The sequence below is a fragment of the Cydia pomonella genome, chromosome 9 (assembly GCF_033807575.1).
Source record: "Cydia pomonella isolate Wapato2018A chromosome 9, ilCydPomo1, whole genome shotgun sequence".
In the NCBI taxonomy this organism is placed as follows: Eukaryota; Metazoa; Arthropoda; class Insecta; order Lepidoptera; family Tortricidae; genus Cydia; species Cydia pomonella.
Window position 1 is genome coordinate 17425119 of NC_084711.1, and position 19077 is coordinate 17444195.

Here is a 19077-nt window from a genome sequence, read left to right on the forward strand (position 1 = left end):
AAATGCTGCCAGCATCCTCGGCACCATGCCAAAGGGGCCAAACTTTTAGACGTATTTTAATTTTATTTAGTATTAGATTTTAGCTTTAAATTATTATATATTAATATATAAGTTAGTTTAATTTTATTACAGTACCTGATTCATATAATTTCAGGTACAGGGTAAACAAAAATAAAACATATTTGCGTTCCCAAGAATTTGTTCATTCATTTACTTAGAACTAGGTAGAGTAGGTAAAACAGGATTGCAACAAAGTACAAACATTGCATAAGACTGTACTTTTAAAATTATTCGAATAAAGGACGTCATCACTTCACACACTGTACGCGGCGGCATATAATTATAAGCCTCTAAGGATAACGCAACGTGATTTCTGGGTCGTGATCCAGAACCACTTTTTCTGAATCTATAAATGATTTTCATTATCATACGGTAGTATTTGATTGAAAGATAATTAGTTTGATTTTTATTATTTTTCAAGTAAAATTAATCTTATAGGAAGTAATCATGGTCACCCTATGACTTTTGACATACGCTATATGGAAAGTGTATGTAAACATGTTTTTTTCTATTTGTCACCTAAAAAATAATCATAATTATTGGTGATAATAAATAATGAGCAACATCATTAGACTCATCTTTGAATTCTGTGTGATGTCTTGTTCTCTTGCTCCACGACCCCGAAATCACCCTGTAGTAGAGTCCGGGAAAAAGGTATATAATTTTAGTTACTTATAGGTACCTACATATTATCTGTATTATTTGCTCTGGGTGTCTGGCAGCTGTTTGTCGGTGGTAGAGTACTACTACTACGCCAGCAAAGCATTTAAATACCTATAAAATCAATTGAACATTTTAGGCTATTTTATTAATTTTTTCGCCATAAAGACGAAGTATTGACACCTAAACAATAAAATAATAAAATCGGATTAATAGTTTCTCGCGTTTTCTATAATTTTGATGTATGCTACAATGTAACTTATGAGTAAGTAGGTACGTGCATGCTATCGTAGGTACGAGTAACTAGCGTAAGCATATAATACTTATTTAAACAATTATTACAATAGCAATTTCATTGTTTCTTATAATCTTCTTGCAATCAACGCACTTAGGTACAATGATTAATGTTAGAGTCGGTGTAAGTTAGCTCTGCACTGACTTTGACGCGACAAGGTGTGGAAGTGTCATTAAAACGACAGACTTAATTATTTTCGCAGTGATTTGTACGATGCAGCATAGAAGTTGTTAAAAGCAATGCCGACGCCTGTTAAATTTGCTCGAGCACGAAACCAGCGCTACGTGTTTTGTTAGGCTATTGATTGCAACTAGGCTACGATTCCGTAATATTATAATTTAAAAAAAATCTGCTGTTCCAAAGAAAACATTGAAATATCATATATCATCAATCGCCGAAATGTACGAGACAGCAGACTTTTTGTACTTTTTCCGAGTTGGCCCCATAGTAAAAGTTGTTCAGTATGAGCTAAGATAATATTCTAGTTAGACGTAACATAATCACTTGGTGTTTGTAACGAGGAGATTGTAATAGTACGGGATTAAGTATATAAAGTCTATTTTGGTCTGGAAAGGTGAGCCAAAATTGTGACTGAGTGGGAGCCACGGGACATAACAGATGACCGCCGTAGTGAAGACAGACCAAAAAGCAGGTATAACAGGATGATGAACATGCATTTCATGGCGAATGATGGGGGAAATAGCAAGCGACAGGACCTACTGGAGAAAAAGTGGGGAGGCGTCTACTCAGCAGTGGGCAAAGCTAAGATTATACAGGGTGTTTATTTAGTCACCTGCAATAATTACTTAGTTAATTTAATATAATTTGTCATCGATACATTCCATTCGCGTGAAGCAATTGCAATAGCTACGGTAAGAGAAGATTTTTTTAATACTATACGACCTCGGTGGCAAACAAGCATACGGCCCATCTGATGGTAAGCAGTCTCCGTCGCCTATGTACGCCTGCAACTCCAGAGGAGTTACATGCACGCACGTTGCCAACCCTAACACTCCGCACACTCGTTGAGCTACAACCTTAATTCAAAAGTTGAGTTAGCTACTGTTCGTCGATACACACATTAGTCTAATTGCTTAAAACTTTAAAATTGTTGACATACAACATATTGTGTCAAAATATTTTCAATAATGTTAATACCCAGAGAGGAAAATGAGGACTACGTTGTTTGTATGAAAAGGTGATTTCACGCGGGTCATCCACTTTCGTCTTAAAAGGGCAGACAAGTTTATTTTATTTAATGAGTTAAAGAAAAACCCTGGTTATAGCACTAAAAATTAAAAACCAAATGTCTACAAGCAAAGAGAAGAAAAAGAAAAACATTTTCAGTACTTGCTTTTCCTTTATATTGTAAAGTACGATTCCCACCGAACGGGCGGAGTCGGGCCGCGTTGGAGCGCATTTCAAACTTGTACGGCCGCAAGCCGGTCGGCTCCTCGCGGACGGCTCCGGTCGGATTACATCACCTCTGCCATACATAATGTATAGGCACATTGAAAATGCGCTCCGACGCGGCCCGACTCCGCCCGTTTGGTGAGAAACGAACTTAACAGACGTCAAATATTGTCAGCAAAGGCCTTGGAAAAAAAAATAGTAAGTATCTCTATACTTGCTAATGTTTTTTCTCTCAATATAATCCATACCTCTAAAACCCTTTTAGTGTCTTTGCTTATGTTTAAAATACTGAATGTATTATTTGTTTTTCTGAAAACCGTACTTTGCTATGAAAATTGAACGTTGATACCGATGTTTAATTATGGCATACTTTTTGTGAAGTCTGTTCATTTTACAGTAATCTACTTACTAAGGTGGGTTAGGTACAGTTAAATATGTGCCAAAAAAATGTACACATTAATTTATTAAATATTTAACACCTTATAAATAACAACATGATACAATAAATATAATGAATGAATAATGAAAGTATATAATAATAAGCACTTTGCCCGCGTCGATGTTTTATACCTTGACTGTACATAATTTATCATATCAAGGAAAGTAAATGTAACCAATCTAGAGTTCATTTCATAGTCTATAAATAGTTAACTGATAATGTATGTATGTAGAGTTATCTGCATGCTTTGTTTTGACATTTGTATGCGACTGCGCGCTTGTGAGAATCGTGGAGAATCGCGTGCGAATTGCGAACATACCGTAAACAATGACGTTCTCTAGTTATTCTCGTTAGAATGTACTTCTTCATTTGCATATCTGGGTTATCTATGATGTGCCTTACATATTAAGCTATGTATTAGTAGGTAGTATTATATTAGTAGTAGGTAAAGCGACTTATATTAGACAGTTATTTTTTGGAAAATGTGAAAGGAAATAATAATTAATAACGTACACAAACGCAGTTCAGTAAAAATATTTTACTTCAATAGTCACAAACTTAGCTTAAAATAGGCAATAAATAACTTAAGAAAACGGGTTTATGGCGGAGATCGGTTTATGAGGAGATGAGCACGACTGAGGGCTCTGTCGGAACGGCCGGTTCTTCGGGCTGCCCGGCCGGCTCAGGCTGCGACACCTCGGGTTCCGGAGCCGGGGGTGCTATCGCTCGGCACACCAGCGTCACGGGGTCACGCTCTCGGTCTGGTCCGCACTGCTCCTGAGCTCCCAGAAGTTTGTACTCCTCTTTGTCGCTCTCGGCCTCCTGCGACTCGGCTTCAAACCTTCTTCGGCCAGCGATCTCGACGACGACGTTCCGACCGTCGGTGTCCGCGTATCGCTCGCTGTCCGACCCGATATCCACCCTGTACGGTGTGCTAGGCTCCACAAACGCCTCCATCACCCTAACGTCTGCGCGCTCCTGGAACTCATCCTGCTTATTGGTTTTCAGGCCGCCGCCGAATATGTCGGTGATGGGCAGCTTCATCTTATCCGGGTAGGCGATGACGAGGACGACGTTCTGGACGTCGGCGCGAACGTTGAAGTCGCCATCCTGCCGCTGGTCATAGGTGGCAGGCGCGGCGGCGGCGGCCGCCAACAGGGTCGCGAAGGTCAGTGTGTGCAGCATCGCGCGTGTGGTGCGGTGTCCCGGCGGTGACTGCGCGCGGCCGGCGTCCGCGCCGCTTTTACTGGGCTCCCGCGAACCAGTCGCCGGATGAAACGAGCACACGGTAACGGTTAACACAACACGATCTCGGTCCCTGGCGCTGTGGACGCAGTAATGGACACACAATTTTTACCCGCTCATTAAGAGGTCGCAACGGTGTATTTGTTTATTATTAAAACTTAGGGGCGTCGTTAATTTACGCGAAAGATACCGTTTGTACTTGAACATTGGAAACTACGAAGTGTTCGTGGGAAGAGAGCTAAGGCTATACTGTTTGTTTTGTTTACAATAGTGTCCCGCTGTAGATAGTTACATCTATTGTTACGACAAAACAATCGCCCATAAAGGTCTCGTAACACTTTCATTATTCGAAAACAAAGAATGAAAGGCAGATATAGCTAAGGAATTGGCTAGGATTCCGAAGGAAAAGCACCTGATACTTACTCGTGCCTACTCTTTAAATTACTCATATTAATATTAAAAAGTAGGTAACTACTTAATTTTCCATACGACATAGGTACCTAACTAGATTTTTCCCCGATTTAACGCAAGAGGAAAGACACAAAGAAATATACTTAGAACTCCCGTCAATCCAATTATCGTTAAAATAAGACGTCAATAGTCTACTCATTAGGACATTAAACACAGCAAATGTAATTGTTCCTTTCTGTGTTAAGATTTGTATCATCAAGACGACAATTTTGATAGGTATTCCTGAAAACTAGATCGGAACCGGTTTTGGGCGAAGTAAAATCACATATATTAAACACCCCTATAATGGCCCAAGTAGCACAAAGCTGCATTATATAATTCCACACTAGGTCCACATCGGTTGTTTTAGCACTTTTAACGACTTATTAGTGTCCACGCGAACTGTCAAAGCTGCATAAGAAATATCGTGACACAATATAGTGCATTTTTCTGTACAGTGATCCTATTAAGCGCTACACAGACGACACAGAATCACTGCTATTCAGCGTTTAGTAACGTTGTACCGTCTGCTGCAAAACCGCATTTTGTGGACACACATAGTGCTGTTCTCTGAATAATGGTTCACAGGTGTACCTTTAAAGGTCTTGCATTTTAAGAGAGAAAATGTGAACCTCTATAAGGCAAACAGTCACGATGTGTAGTTCATAAACACAGATATAATGCTCTTTGCTGCTTAAACGTATACTTTTACGCCATTAGTCAGCTGATAGAGTTTACTCGTATATCAGCATCAATATAGGTCACAATTGTAGCAAGTGTGTCTTTTATGCAGCTACACAGCAGCGTACTGCTATAAATCTGTACACTCGTGCCCGTCAATTCAGACATGGGCTGAATAATAGAATTTATGTCGGCATTTAGTCTGCTGGTTGAGTTATAATTTACCAGGAATTGAATTTTTATGACATCGGTGGTCTGGTGGTGTGTTTAACAGCTTATAATAGTGTAAATTATTTACCTTACAGATAATAAAAACTAAAAATGAAAGGAATGTCATGCATGGTTTTAGTTTAGTAACAGCGGAACCCTAACAGCTCGAATCCATAGACGGAATATCTGGTTAACTGGTATAAATGTGAACCTTTACCACCCTTCACAACGATCCGTTACTGATTTCTTTATCACAAGTGCTTCACTTTTCAACTCAAAGCTGAATTGTAACCCACACGTGGCCATTTATATGGCATTGAGCACTAAATTAAAGTTAACACTGACCACCCGTTTATCCACCATTTTAAGTAGGTACGCAACTCGTATTATTATAAAGATTTAGCTTTTATCCTTTTGGTTTATTTTAGTAAAGGTCGATATGGAACTGATTTAGATTAAAAATAAATGAATATGTAAACAGCTTACATGTAAAATGAATATGTAAAAAAAATATACGTGCAAATAGCCTATTTCATTTTAAAACATTTTCACGTATTTGTAGATATTAAGAGAGCGCGAGGAAATTTCGACCTAAATATATATGGTATTTCACAATAAAGTTACATTCCCGATAAAACTTCACACATAAGTAATTAAATAACCCAAAGATTTACTTACCTTAACTTTATATTTGTCCACAAAATGGCAACTTCACGCACAACACGACTTATTAGTTTGCACTTCAAAAGCCTCTCTCGGTCTCGTAGATACTGAGTAAAAATTAAAAACGCGTTTCTGCATTGTGCCACAATTTTACTGATAAGTTACTGCTAGCTTGCTGTGTTAGCTTCTTTAAAGCATTTAAGATGTTCACACTTATCCCAATTTTGCGGATGAGTATGAGTATGGCTGCATATTAGCTATAATTAGGACCAAGTACCTCATTATTCAGGCTATGTTCAGAACTTATAGTAGCTGTTACCATTAATAATGCTAATATAGTGCAATTGTAACTCAATTGTACAGCATTTAGCCATGTAATTTGTGCCCAAACTAGAGTTACAGCAGCATTATACCAAGGTATAGTGCTGATATACAGCAATTTTAGCTGCTAATGGATCCATGGTGTACTGTAAAAATGCAGTTATACAGAACCTTTGTGCTACTTGGGGGAACAGGCACCAGTAATGGGATGGTATAGACAAATCCTGTAAAATAAGTATTTACCATCAGTTTTTAATCACTGGCAACATTTTACCATAAACAAGAGCCAAAGAGCTGCTTAAGTTTAATTTTTCATTGATATTTGTTAGTTCGAAAATTAATGGCGCCATACATCCCATGACTGGAGCAATAAACCATAGTTTTAATTGGTTAATAATATTGAAACCAATTGCAGTAGCTTTCATCAAATACATATAATACATTAAGGTCGAATTGGACATTCAACTTTTAAAGCATAAAGCGGTAGAAATTTTACAGATGTCGCTGAAATATCAAAAATACTCCAAATTTTCTCTAAAATGTCCCCATGATTGGTGCCGTTAACATACCTAATACCTAAAAACCTAAAATTAGGCTTAAGTCCTATCGAACTATCGGGTGCAGGAGCAGTATTTTTAGGGTAAAACGGGCCCTATTACTAAGACACCGCTGTCCGTCTGTCACCAGGCTGTATCTCATGAACCGTGAGAGTTGAAATTTTCACACATGATGTATCTCTGCTGCCGACTTGCCGCTATTACAACAAATACTAAAAAGTACGGAACTCTCGGTGGGCGAGTCCGACTCGCAATTATTCGGTTTTTTTTTTAATTTTTTACTCATCTCGAAGTCTCTGCTCTCTTGTTGCTCTGACGGACTTGAAATGTCGTCGTGGGTTATAGCTAGGGTTGCCACACGTCCCGTATATACGGAACTGTCACCGTATTTAAGTGTCGCGTCCCGTATTTTTACCCGTCCCATTTTTGTCCCGTAAATCAACACCAGTGTAGAAAAAGTATATAAATGGACAGAATCAACTCCGTTTTAACCACATTGTGAGTAAAAAATCTGAGTTAAGCTGTGAGAGTTTGTATTTGATGCGGTTTGCGGATGCGACCGTCATTTGCCGGTTGTCCGACAACAATGAGCACAAGCGGCGCGACGGTGACCGTGGGTCATCGATACGATAACCGAGTTCCTGCGCTTACGCTTACACTTGATCTAGGTACCTACTAATATATACGGGATGGTTTTTTAGGGTTTCGTAGTCATGTATATAATTTTCTCTTAGTTTTAAGACCAGATAATTTTGTTTCCTCCAAAATTCTTGTGTACAATAAACCATTTTTACTTTTACTATTTTTACCTAGCAACCCTTATAGTTTCGCCATGTCCGTCTGTCCGTCCGTCCGTGGCTTTGCTCCGTGATCGTTAGTGCTAGAAAGCTGCAATTTGGCAGGGATACATGAATCATGCATGGCGACAAAACGGTAAAATAAGAAGTAGAAAAAATTTTTTGGGAGCCTCCCAAACTAAATGATTTTCTTTGAAATAACGGTATCTTTGGATAGGTATTTCAAAACGAATAAGGATCTCTAAGATAAAGTTAATATTTTCGGAAATAATCACTCCGAAAGAAGAAAATTATGTGCCCCCCCCTCCCCCCCTCTAACTTTTGAACCATGGGTTCAAAAAATATGAAAAAATCGTGAAACAAAAGCTTTATAAATACTTTCAATGAAAAGTATAGCAAACATCATCGGTCCAGCCGTTTTTGAGTTCTTGCAAAAAGAGTATTCTCTTCTTAGTAAAAGGACGTACAAAGCTCTGCGAAGGTACTCCCTTAGTCCCTTATGCTTGTAATGTACTTAATAGGTAATAGCCCCCCGCTTAGCCTGTTCTGACAGAATATTAACTTCGAAGCCCTACACGGAGCATGGCCCGACATGCTCTTGGCCGATTTTTTATGTCTGACGATACTCTGAGGGGTGATATGTAGGTCACACTTCATACTCAAGCCCCGTTATCAATGTCGAAATTCAATAAAAATCAGGGTTGCCAAAAATACCTCCCGTAGGGAGACCTAGAACCTAGAACTGCCCTTGTGCCCAACATCGCCGATGTAAAATATTAAAATAATAATTTTACCAAGAATTAAATATTCATTGAATTCGCATTTGCGTAAATATAAATGTTGAACATTTCATTTATTTATTTTATTATTTTTTATTTTTTTATTTTATACTTAATTTTAATAATAGTTTATAAGTTTTGTTATTGTACCTATCATATTTAATAAATGTTTAATATTCGAATATCAACACGGGGCCAACCTTGAAATCACGAAAAATAATTTGTTTGGGTTTTCAGGGTTGACCTCATTATAAGTAGATCCAGGTACTTAAATATTGTTCTGTATGATCTCCATATTCTCCTCTCAATGGCTAGAGTTAACAAAATCACTCTTGTTTAGCTAGCTTTGAATGAATGAATGAATTAATTAATTATTTTTATTCCGATTCCCGGTATAAAGCTACGAGAGAGAACCTTTGTCTGATATCATTGGTCTGATATACTATATATTGGTATGGCATACTCCTTATTTTATTTTATGAATGACTCATTTTTCTTTATTACTAGTATGCTAAAGGTAAGTATATTATCTTTCGTAGTGTGACACTTGTTTTCATAAGATGCAGGGCCTGTTTTTATAACAACATAAAGGAAGCCTTGGAACATTTTACACAGAACCAAAACATATGTAATTTTAATAATAAAAGGTAATTTAGTTTTTTACTTTTCTGCTATTTTATATTTCCATTTAAATATGTACCAATTATAATTTATTCTCAAATTCAGACTGCACCTGCGGAGCTGCCTTAAAATCCACGATGTGACGTGCGATGATTTATGCGCTAATGTGATAATGGTAACCAAACCTTTCGGAGCTGTTGACAAACATTGGTTGAACGCAGTTTGTTAATACAAATACAGAACACATTCAGTAAGTGCAGAACGCACAGCGCACGATCTATCGACGATGTCATGAAGACGAACCCCACACTGTAGCCCCTCGAGAAAACCTCGGCAGGGAGCTCATTCCACAGCCGGATGTGAACACCCTGCCGATGGCGAGCATTGCGGTAATACTTAGAAAGCGACCGCTGGCATCATGTCAAACAATTCTTCAGAGCACAGCCCATTGTACAAAGCGGTAGAACACACACAAAGAGGCAAAGTCTCTCCTTATACTCAAAGGTTCAATGCCGCTTGTGAGTTTTAGGATCGACGACGACGACTCTTACAGCGCGCCTTGAGACTGAGTCGAGGATCCAATCTAGCATCCAGGTGTTCCTGCCCATAGGTGACAGCAGGTATCAGACACAAAATTTCAGCGAATGGCGTTTTTTTTATACTGAACCACCTTCATTTTCCGGACCCCCATCAAGTGAGATAGAATTAAGGTCAATCATTTCTAATTAAAACTATTCGCCCTAGTTGATAAAGATTTATCTTAGACGAGGTCGTCAAGCGGGATTAAAGCTTCCTATGTAGGTACTTACCTTCAGCCTTGCAACAGATGGCATTTGATTTTAGATAATTAATTATCTAGCCAGCAATTACTGTAGAATTAGGAACAACGAATTCAATTTTTTTATACTACGTCGGTAGCAAACAAGCATACGGCCCGCCTGATGGTAAGTGGTCTCTGTAGCCTATGGACGCCGGCAACTCCAGATATGTTACAACCCTAACACTCCGCACCCTCTTTGAGCTCTGGCAATTGATTGATCAAATCCCGCAATGTATGTATACAAAGCAATTGTCAAAAGTTTCATTGACAGGAATGAAACTAAAGTATGGTATGGTTCAAACTATACATATCTGTGCTTCAAGCATTTCATGAATCATGCCATGCCATTTTGAAGTTACAGACGAATTTCGGTAAACTTAAATCACTTTTGTAAGACTGAAACTAGTATTACTTACAAAGGCCACACTTACGAGTATTTCACCGTTAATTATTAGACGATGTTGATTGATAAAAACTATCCTAAGTCGTTCCTCGGGCCTTAAACTATCTCCATACCAAATGTCATCTAAATCGGTTAGAGGATATACCAGCTGATCCCCTATTCAGATTTGAGAATTTTAGGTGAATATCTCCATCACACTGACGGGGGCGGGCGGCTCCTAAATTAGTGCGATAAGGACAACTGCAGCTTAGGCGAAAAATCCTGCGTAAAAATCTCGAAAATCAAAGTTTCGTTCTCGAAATTTTCATCCTCCAAAACTTAACCGATCGTAATAAAATTTTGGGAACGAAATGAGAAAGAAATTATCTGTGTCTGACCGTTGATTTTTGCGTTTATTTTGTAGATTTTGTATGCTAGGCGTCTTACGCGTTTACGGCGCATTTATTTGGCCGTTTTAGAGCTGTTTGAAGTACAACCCAGTTCTTATAAAAAAACAAGAATTAAAAAAAACCGGATAAGTGCGAGTCAGACTATCGTCGTCGGAGTAGCTATCACGATTCACCTGATACAGCCTGGCGACTGACGGACAGCGGAGTCTTAGTAATAGGGTCCCGTTATACCCTTTGGGTACGGAACCCTAAAAATCAAAACTTACAGAGACAGATACTGGTAACATAATTGAACTCGTATTTAAAAAAGTACTAGGGCCAAAATACAGAGAACGTTGTATGGAAAAATAACCACTAATTATTTCGCATTTATATTATTAGTTATATACTATTATTAAGTTTTTTATTTTTAATCGAACACAATAACTAAAAAAAGAATGACTTATATAATAAATTACAAATAAATAAAAACTAACTTAAAACTAACAAAAAAAGTCCCCCAAGTCTGTTCCCTGCGGAAGGGTGCCCATAATGCTGGCTACATTCCCCCGTTGAATCGCAATGCCGATTCTTTGGCCAAGGAATGAGCCAGCCCTAGGGTCTCGAGTGGTGTCGAGGAGCATCTTTTTTATTTCATTAAATAACCTATGGGCATCCTGACACCAAGGTCCCAAAGTCTCAACTGCAAACGCCGCAAATATGTGGTTACTTGATAGACCCGCATATTTGCGGCGCTTTAGAGCTTCAGCTGCTGCCGCCGCACCGCCAGGCCGTGATGAAGTAGAGGCCAAATGGGACGGCGCCAGAGTATCCACACAAGTGGCATCCCAAATGAGCGGCCGTCCCATCCGCCAGGGAATAAGGGTCATTCCGTCGGGCCTCTTTCCGTCGTCGCGGACAAGACCGGGTGGCTCCAAAACGGACGGCACGCCCACGCTGACAAGGGCCCGGCGGATAACATCATTAAGGCTGGCGTGACGGGAAAATCGGCCAGCGCTCTTCCGGCAAGAAAGGCCGTGGCAGCCACGACTATCCACCTCCACTCCGCAGGGACAGCGATGAGGGACAACTAACTCAGCCCCTATGCGGAGGCCGACAGCCAATCGTAGGGAGTTGTTGTCCAAAAGGGTAGCGCAGTTACTGGAGGGATACGCATGAAGCCAATACCCTGACTCCGTTTTGGAACACGCTAGAAGGCGGGCTTTCTCGACACTCGAAGCAGCAGATTCAAGGAGTGAAACATGAACCTGCCGACAGAGGGGTTCGTCCCACATCCTCTGAATGTGTGCCTCGGAAGGCAGGTCCACGCTTGGGCACGCCAATCGCCAAGCATCTACCGCATCCGACAGGCACACCACCTCGAAGTCAGGTATTGACGGAGTGAGTATCTTCCCCACGAGGGATAGCGTACCATGCACGGATGACAGAAACGCAGGCAATGCAACGTCTGAAATCCTCCTTATACCCAAACCGCCAAAGCGGATTGGCAAAGTTGCCTGTAGAAATTGCCTATCATCGAACCTAATATTAAATATTTTTTGTACTTCGACATGTAACGTACTGTCGATCATCTGACACAAATGAGCATGCCTAAAGAACGGACTGCACCTCATTGCATAAGTGAGTTTGGGGACGAAAAGGCAAAACCGAATAATAAAAAAGGCCATGTGGGCGTTAATTTTGAGAAGGCGGTCAGAATGTTCGGAGAAACGATGCATTTGGCTATCAACGAAGTCCGGGATCGCCTCGTCGAAAACCGGGGCCCCAAGAAGATGAAGAGAGCTCTTGGACAACAACTTAATTCCTGGACAATCAACTTCAAACTCCCTCAAGATTCGAGATTTGTCCGGATGGTCGGAGCTTATGTAGAGCTCACACTTGCTCATATTCAGTTCTAAGCCGACTTCACCAAGCTTCACGGTCAAAAACCGTAGATCCTCAAGGACTGTGCTTGCCTCACCACCCAAAGTGCCGTCATCCAGATACCAACAGTTAAATTTTGAACTAAGAGCCGAAATTATTGGATGGATTGCGAGGCTGAAGATAGCCGGCGCCAACGGATCACCCTGCTGACAACCAGCTGCAGAAAGAATATTGTGAGGTCCAAACATCAGGTTGGAGGGGTACCTATAGCATTGCCAGAGGTACGGGTATAAGCCGGGGATATTCTTCTGGACCTCCGTCAACATGGCGCCACGGTCTACAGAGTTAAAGGCGTTTCTGATGTCGACTTTAAGAAGTACTTGCTCCTCGCAACGGTGTAAGAAAGTTCGGCAGGCGTGAACTGCTGCTTCACACCCCCCCTTGGAGCCGAAACCCAATTGCGTTGGCTGGAACATGGGCTCCAAGTCCTGGGCGACACTTTTGCATCCGATTTTTGAAACAAGCCTCCGAAATGTCGAGCCAATGGCAATAGGGCGAATGCCGCCGTCCTTTTTACGCAAAGCGCAGAGACTGGCCCCGTAAAGAGTTGGGACGACCCCTGCACTAACCTTTCCGGCAAGCATGAGGTTGACAAGGCGGGTAATGCTCAAGAGTAAATCTTCGTTCCTTCCTCCGGGAGCGCCGAGAATGAGGTCTTTAAGGTGCTGGGGCCTTAAACCATCTAAACCACCAGCTGATCCATTCTTGAAAGACATTATAGCGGCCATAACTGCATCTTTGCTAGCTTGCAAACAAGGTACGGCAGGGTTAGGTGGATCGGGGTACTATTATTTATTATAGATAGATACTTATAAATTTATTTCTGGATAGGCAAAGTGATTAGACTTTCGAAATTAAAAGACAAAAGAGACAAAATAAAAACCATATTTTAGGGATTTTTCAATAAGAATTTTCATTTATTTTCAACAAAACGATTTATACATCCTAGCTTACTAATTAACTTAAGACTAAAATAAATATCTATAAATGCATTACAATATCACTCGTGGCTAAGTCTTACTTAACGGACCGTCGGGCACATAATATGCTAAACATCCATGTTTGTAATGTTATTTCTTATTAAGTATTTAATAGGCAAGTCTTGGAACGGTGCTTTTAGGGCACCAACACACCGGTTCTGCATTTCCGGGCTGTGCTTTGCGCGGCACCGTGTGCATACTTTATTTTTCTAGTATAAGGCCTTATTAGTCTTATATGCATCAGTTGTCATGGCTCTCCGTTTAGTGGTGGCGAGTCTTTCTCAGCAGGGGCAGCAGGAACTGAGCGAGGCGGTTTTTCAGTCTGTAGAAAAATATAATAGATTAATTAAAGATAATCGCGTAAGAGTTAAAAAAAAGAGCGTCAAAATTTTGTACCATTGACAAGTTATTCCCATTAATTAGATTTAATGTCCTCATTAAAATAAAATTTTCCCAAAATCCTATACAAAGAATAAAAAAATATTAAATTTCCTGCGACATATTTCTAAATAAAACAAGTAATTGGATATTCCCCAGTAGATAGTTCCATGGAAAAACTTCTCCGTAAATAGGTAATTATCAAAAGGATACATTACTGTTCAGATTAGGCAAAGTTACGCTTTTATAGCGTAATTGAAATGTGGGCGTAAAGTTAACCGCACCGTTTCTCATTTTCCATGAAATTCGAGACGCTCTTATCTTAACTGTTATAATGTTAACGGTAACACCTTGCTTTTGGCTGCTACGTGGGAATATGGCAGTATGGCACACGAAATATAATGTTTAATCTGTCTAAGTATTGTTATTATTTAAATAGATTGCTTGCACTATGATTACCTAATGACGTTTTATAGGAATTTGATAAAAGAATCCAGATTTGTTTTTCCATAGGTAATATTGATACTGTTTAATTGTAATATTATAACAATATAAATATTCTGTTTCAACTTATCAGGAAATTTACTACGGCTAGGCACTGCTAAGCTACAGCTAGGTATGTACGAGGTTCTATTGTTAATCTAGTCAAAGAGTAAAAGCAATAGTTTTTTTTACTATGATAGGCATTTGTTGCGTTATCTTACCTGTGTGCTTTTTCCTGTTTCCTTGTGAAAGCTTGTTTCTGCTCCTTCACTGTGTTCTGGCTGACATCGAGCACGGACAGGTCAGGCTTGTCTTCCGGCTTGTCCTGGGGCTTGCCATCCTCCGGCTTCGGCTCCAGCTGCGGCTTCTGCGACGACGGCCCGTCGTACTCCGACAGGTCCAGGAGATCGCTCAGATCGATCTCCGAAGCCGCGGCCAAGAGCGAGTCTGCAGGGGCGACGGCGATCACAACGCCGTCGATGTTTAGGCGGTAGTTCTCCGAACCGTTCTGACGCTGGTCGTAGTGGCAGTCGGGGTTGGACGTGGGCGCCGCGGCCACCGCCGCCACCAGCGCCAGCACCACGGCCACCTCGCACACGACGCGCTTGTAGTTGACCATCACGGCTGCTGGCTAGAGGCGCACTGCGGGCTTCGCTCGCGGGCTCCGCTATGTACCCAGTCTCCGATGCATTTTTTATTTATTTGCGGAGATAGCGGTACTCTCAGACAGGCTGCGACCTACCACGAGTACAACTATTCTGGAATTGCAGTTGTAATGTGCAATAAAATGCTAGCATTAATAATGCATGTGTAGATACGTTATGAAGATTAGTTTCCTATTAGTTAGTTGTCCGCTCTTCAAACACGATTGGGTTTAAGAGTAGCAGTCCAGTTCTATTGTGATAGGAGTTTTTGTGGCGAGTTTGTAAATAAAGATAGCCGTGAGCGCATTGCCCCGGCGACCCAATAACCCGTTAACTTTTAGCATCGTTCGAGGTCTAAGCTCTACATAATAATATATATTATGTGAATGCATGTATACGGGGCGTGCGTGAAGAAGAAAAAGCTCGCGATATTTTGTTTATACACCGTGGGCCAATTAAACCCGACAGATTTTAACCACGCATTCCTGAGGGCATCAGGAGCAAAAAAAAAATTATTATATGGGTATTGGCCAAATTCTATTCATGTTTTCTGCACATGAAACATGACACGTTATTTATTTTTACACCTTGGTGAAAAAAAAACATTACAAGGAATAAGTACAGTTTTTGTTATTTACAAATAAAAATTGCGAGTTTACTTTAAAATTTTAAAGTCTGGCAGTAGGTATGTCGAAACCAAAGTCACATAGTGGCAGGGTCACAGCTTAAAAGGCGTTTTTCACTAAGTATAACAGAAAAAAAAATTACATTATTTCTAAAACAAGACTTTGTAAGACATTTTAGTCTCTAAATCCGCAATTAGAATATATACCCTGGGCCAATTAAATTTGACATATTTTAAAGATGTATTCTTGACCGCTCAAGAATACATCTTTAAAATATGTCAAGTTTAATTTGGCCCAGGATATATACTTATTATCTCCTTAGACCTTGTTGCCAGAAGGTAATTAAGTAGCAGAAACTATATATGTAGAGCGCAGAAAGCATCCGGAATTGATTATAAAATCAAGCAAATAGGATAGGTATGCTATTTTTACAGATAGTTTGGGTACAGAAGTTATAAAAAGTTATTTAAGCACACTGTGATTATGTCACCAACTGAACTAAACGCGTGAAGGACTGAGTGCAACCGAAGTATAGGTACATGTCTTACGACGCTTCACTTATGCGTTGCCGTCCCTTTACCTAAATGTTTCAATTTTTTATATATTTGTCATTTTACAACAAAATGATCGCCTACTGATAAGGCAAGGAATCTTTGGAGGCACCCACTTCAAAAGTAGCTTAACAATTTCCACTAGCTTAACAAAAAGACATATGTCTCTATATATGTATACGTAGAAAGATTCCACTGTGGTAGATACTTTTAAAAGCGAACTGTAGTACATATACAAATAAATAAAAAATATGTTTTTTTTTCATATTTCGTTAGTAAAAAGCGACCAGTTTTATAGCCATAGGATTAAATAAAATAAATAAATATCGGACATTGTTACACAAATTGACTAAGCCCCACAGCAAGCTCAAGAAGGCTTGTGTTGTACTCATACAACGATAAAATAATGTATAAATACTTAAATACATATGCAAATACATATAACTAAATATATTTGTGAAAGTATTCGAGGGTGGCAGATACTTTTAGTGCGTTGTTTCATCCGCTACTGATGCTGGTTGTGCATTTGTGCAAGGCTCTTTATGCATTAGGTAGGTCCTCTCTGTGTTGAGCGGCTTGAGCCCTTTCAGGTTTAGGTCCCGGCAATAACCTAATAATGGCTATGGGTAGTTAGCTGCATAGCTAAGCTCGCGATAGCATCGGCCGGCTGGCACAGATCGCAACCTGTCGCAGCTTTCGCCTAACTGTACCGATAAACGGGACCGGCGTTACCGATCCGCTCGCCCTCCGAGCCTAGCGAGCCGAGGTACACTCAAACACGAGAAAAGCTCTTTCTTTGAAATCTCTTTATGTCATTTTTAAGGCAAAATTCGCCACATTGCTGGAGGCAATAAGGGCGATATCTAATTGCTTTTATATCTTTTAATGCTCTTGTAATTCAAGATAAATATACTCGTATTCTATGTAATTTTCTCATTAAGTGAAATGTAAATTTCTTTGAGAAATAAAGTTCTTTAAACCCAAACCTAAATTTCACTATTCATCATATTATGCAGACGGGATATTTATTGTAAAGCTCGACCACTTTTTGACTGGACTATTTACAAGTGTCAATCGACTAATATAAGCACGTCCTGTAAAGATATTTGTCTTTGCAGCTGTAAAACATGTTTAATGCAAATAAATGAAATGAAATTAACCGACAATTTGATATTAATAAACCGATTTTGCAATTTAAATAACAGTGATTATAATGATTAAATCGTGTTATCAAAATGGTTTTATTTTTATTCTACCTAAAAAAAATGAGTAAGTATTAGGAGAGCATTCTATGAAATGTCGAACAAACGCATTTTATTTTTTATATTATATGTAATAGGTAACTTTTATCAACGATTCAAGTCGATGAGTATTTTAATGAGCATTATTTATTGCATCTATTGTGATAGAAAAAACTATTTTACCTGCAACTCTTCATAAAATGTGTTTGTGCGAGACGACGGTAGACAATCACATATATCATTAGCTGAAGATATTTTAATTTCGTAATTATAAATGTACAGAAAGTTGCAAACACAACCACTATTTGTGAAGTAAGTAAAGGAAAAACCTTCAGCTAGGCTCGAACTCGCGATTCTATGACAGGACACCAGAAATGGCGAGGACCTTTCTCTTTTACTCCAATGAAGGCGTATTGAGAGTGACAGAGACAGATGCCCGCAATTTGCAAACTTCGATTTTCGCGGTTATAGCCTAGCACGCTTAGTTACTAGATCTCGTTCAAACCAATTTTCGGTGGAAGTTTGCATGGCAATGTATATCATATATTTTTTTTAGATTTTTCATTCTGTTATTTTAGAAGTTACGGGGGGGGGGGGGACACACATTTTTCCACTTTGGAAGTGTCTCTCGCGCAAACTATTCAGTTTAGAAAAAAATGATATTAGAACCCTCAATATCATTTTTAAAGACCTATCCATAGATACCCCACACGTATGGGTTTGATGAAAAAAGATTTTTTGAGTTTCAGTTCTAAGTATGGGGAACCCCCAAAATTTATTGTTTTTTTTTTCTATTTTTGTGTAAAAACCTTAATGCGGTTCATAAAATACATCTACTTACCAAGTTTGAACAGTATAGCTCTTATAGTTTCGGAAAAAAGTGGCTGTGACATAATCGGACAGACAGACGGACATGACGAATCTATAAGGGTTCCGTTTTTTGGCATTTGGCTACGGAACCCTAAAAAGTAAAGATACCTATATTCCGTGCTGAAATAATTCCAATTGTAAGGAAAAATAAGTCATATTTTTTAGGAAAACATGAAAAATCGTTCATTCAGGGCCAATATTAACTAGGTACCCTTTAATTTGAATATGCGGTCCTATCAAAAATATACCTACTCCGTATAACTACAGAATTAATAGACCGTATATTGTTTCACGCGGTAAACGCAGCGGTAAGCCCATTGTCATTTTCCCTACATTCCGTGATCGCATGCCTTCAACGCTGCGTCCTGCGCCGCAACCGCACGCTGAGTAAAGTGGACGGCCGCTCCATACAAACGTAGTCCCCATTTTCCTCTCTGGATATAAACATTTTAGAAAATATTTTTACATAATTTGATTTATATTAACCATAGCTATGCTCCTACGTTTGACATCTTTCGATTATTGAATTATTGTATAAATTAGGAGCAAAAAACAGAATTCATGCAAATTTTTAAATT

At 39.4% G+C, this 19077-nt stretch overlaps 2 protein-coding genes across 2 annotated transcripts; both read right to left on the reverse strand.

Moving 5' to 3' along the window:
• Positions 1 to 3390: 3390 nt before the first annotated feature.
• Positions 3391 to 4669, reverse strand: LOC133521542 (uncharacterized). The gene has a single exon (XM_061856564.1). The coding sequence runs from the start codon at positions 4050 to 4052 to the stop codon at positions 3483 to 3485; it is 570 nt and encodes a 189-aa protein (XP_061712548.1). The 5' UTR covers positions 4053 to 4669; the 3' UTR covers positions 3391 to 3482.
• Positions 4670 to 13613: 8944 nt separating this feature from the next.
• Positions 13614 to 15921, reverse strand: LOC133521543 (uncharacterized). The gene is made up of 2 exons (XM_061856565.1): positions 14789 to 15921; positions 13614 to 14028 (listed from the first exon to the last, which is right to left on the reverse strand). The coding sequence occupies exons 1-2, from the start codon at positions 15184 to 15186 to the stop codon at positions 13968 to 13970; spliced, it is 459 nt and encodes a 152-aa protein (XP_061712549.1). The 5' UTR covers positions 15187 to 15921; the 3' UTR covers positions 13614 to 13967.
• Between the last annotated feature and the right edge of the window lie 3156 nt (positions 15922 to 19077).